At 49.7% G+C, this 1,892-nt stretch overlaps 1 protein-coding gene across 1 annotated transcript; it reads right to left on the bottom strand.

Moving 5' to 3' along the window:
- Positions 1–208: 208 nt before the first annotated feature.
- On the bottom strand, positions 209–1,222 carry LOC106548658 (platelet-activating factor receptor-like). Its single transcript, XM_014066085.2, has one exon. It carries the CDS (start codon positions 1,220–1,222, stop codon positions 209–211), a length of 1,014 nt encoding a protein of 337 aa, XP_013921560.2.
- Positions 1,223–1,892: the final 670 nt, after the last annotated feature.

Below are 1,892 nucleotides of genomic sequence, written 5' to 3'. Positions count from 1 at the left end.
ACTGATGTCAGACTCTGGAGGCTCCGGAGGCTCCGAAAGCAGCAAATAACTACCAGTTGGCCTAGGCCCCCTCTCTTCCTCTGATGCAAAGCCCTTGTCTGAGCCTTTCCCAGACTCCAGGACTGGTCCATTTTCCTCCCCAACCTCCTCACTGTCTGAATCTGCTGCCAGCTCTGCAGGCCGCGGGCAGGCCACAACATCCTCCCAATTATAAAGAGGTTAAAGAAGAAGACCTGAGGTTGGGTGGAACTCGATTTTCTGACGGTGTTGGCAGAGGTGGAGGCAGAGATGAAGAGACGGGATGGCAGCTGGCGGTCTTTTGCACCATTGTCCATAAGTCAGCCCTGAAGCGTTTGATGGAGAAGCAATAGATCAGAGGGTCAATGCAACTGTTCAGGCTCAGGAGAGCCACACTCAACATGTGAAGGTTATCCAAGAATGATGGAGGGCTACAGGCCAAACCCGACATATGGCCAGAGACCCAAGGAACCAAGGAGAGGTGATAAGGTGCCACACAGACCACAAACACTAAGAGCATGCCCAGCACCATGGCACGTGCTCTGCGCCGGTGGCCACCTTGACATGTGCCAGCTGCAGCGGACAGTGTCCTCATGATAGACAAGTAGGTCCCCAACACAACCAAGAAAGACAGAGTGAAGATGACCACCATAGCATAGGCATAGGTCCTCTGGCCCGAGTGCTGTTCAAAGCATTTTAAGCTGGTGGACTCTCCCTGGTGGGTTTGCTGCTTAGTCAATGAAGGAACGGCACAAAGTAGGCACAAAATCCAGGCCATCACACAGCTGATCAGTGCCCCCTGGGGCCGGTTCAGGACCAGTTCTACCTTTGCCACCGTACAGTATCGGTTCAGGCTGATCAAGGTCATGAAGGCCATGGCACTGTAGGTGGACAGATAGTAGACGGCACCAGCCAAGCGGCAGAAGACTTCTGGCAGACTCCAGTGTCCTTTAGCTAGGTAGTAGGTGATCCAGAAGGGCAGGGTGAGGTTGAAGAAGATATCGGCCAAGGTGAGGTTGAGGAGGTAGATGCGAATGGCTTTCCTGACTCGTCCATTCTGAAGGAAAACAAGCAAGGCTGCCACATTGCCGGGCAATCCCACACATAACACCAGGCAATAAGTGGCTGGCACTACGACAAACTGCAGGGGATCATTGAGCTGACACTGGACATCCGCCAGTCCCACAACAGTGGAGTTGTTCATCCCAACAACCCTAGAAAACAGGAAGGGAAAGTGTCAAGGTTCCAACGGATGAACCCGAGCAAGCAAGCACTGTCGAGACATTCCAATCACTGAGTGCAAAACTTTATAGAGTACCATATTTTTGGAATATAAGACACACCGGAGTATAAGACGCACCAAGATTTTGAAGAAGCAATTTTTTTAAAAAAAAGTTTTTGCACTCTGCAGAGCTCCCAAAAACGGTCGCGAAAACGGTCTCATTTTTTTTTCTTCAAAAAAAGGGCATGAATAGCCTTTAGGAGACTTATAGAGTGCTCCTGGGTGTGGGGTGGGCAAAAACAAGCAAAAAACGGCCTGTTTTTCACAAAAACTGTCCCCTTTGTCAAAAAAAGGGCATGCATAGCCTTTAGGAGGCTTATAGAGTGCTCCTGGAGGCTGGGGGCAAAATTGAGCAAAAAATGGCCCATTTTTCATTCATTTCTGCCCTCCCAGCCCCCAGGAGCACTCTGAAAGCTCCTAAAGGCTCTGTAGGGCCATTTTGGTGAAGGGGGTGGGGTTTCAAGAGGCAAAAAAGCTGTATTTAGCATATAAGACGCACCCAGATTTTCAGCCTCTTTTTTGAAGGAAAAAGGTGGGTCTTATACTCTGAAAAATATGGTGCATCATATCAGCACCGATTGAAAACAAAACC

The sequence above is a fragment of the Thamnophis sirtalis genome, unplaced genomic scaffold, assembly GCF_051295495.1.
Source record: "Thamnophis sirtalis isolate CommonGarterSnake01/CBP01778 unplaced genomic scaffold, rThaSir2_p1.2 scaffold_13, whole genome shotgun sequence".
Lineage (NCBI taxonomy): Eukaryota > Metazoa > Chordata > Lepidosauria > Squamata > Natricidae > Thamnophis > Thamnophis sirtalis.
The sequence above is the reverse complement of the archived record's forward strand: the minus strand, read 5'-3'. Positions and strand labels throughout refer to the sequence as shown.

What these genes read in the sequence shown, in the direction of transcription:
- LOC106548658 (XM_014066085.2), bottom strand. Translation starts at nt 1,222, where the DNA reads ATGAACAACTCCACTGTTGTGGGACTGGCGGATGTCCAGTGTCAGCTC.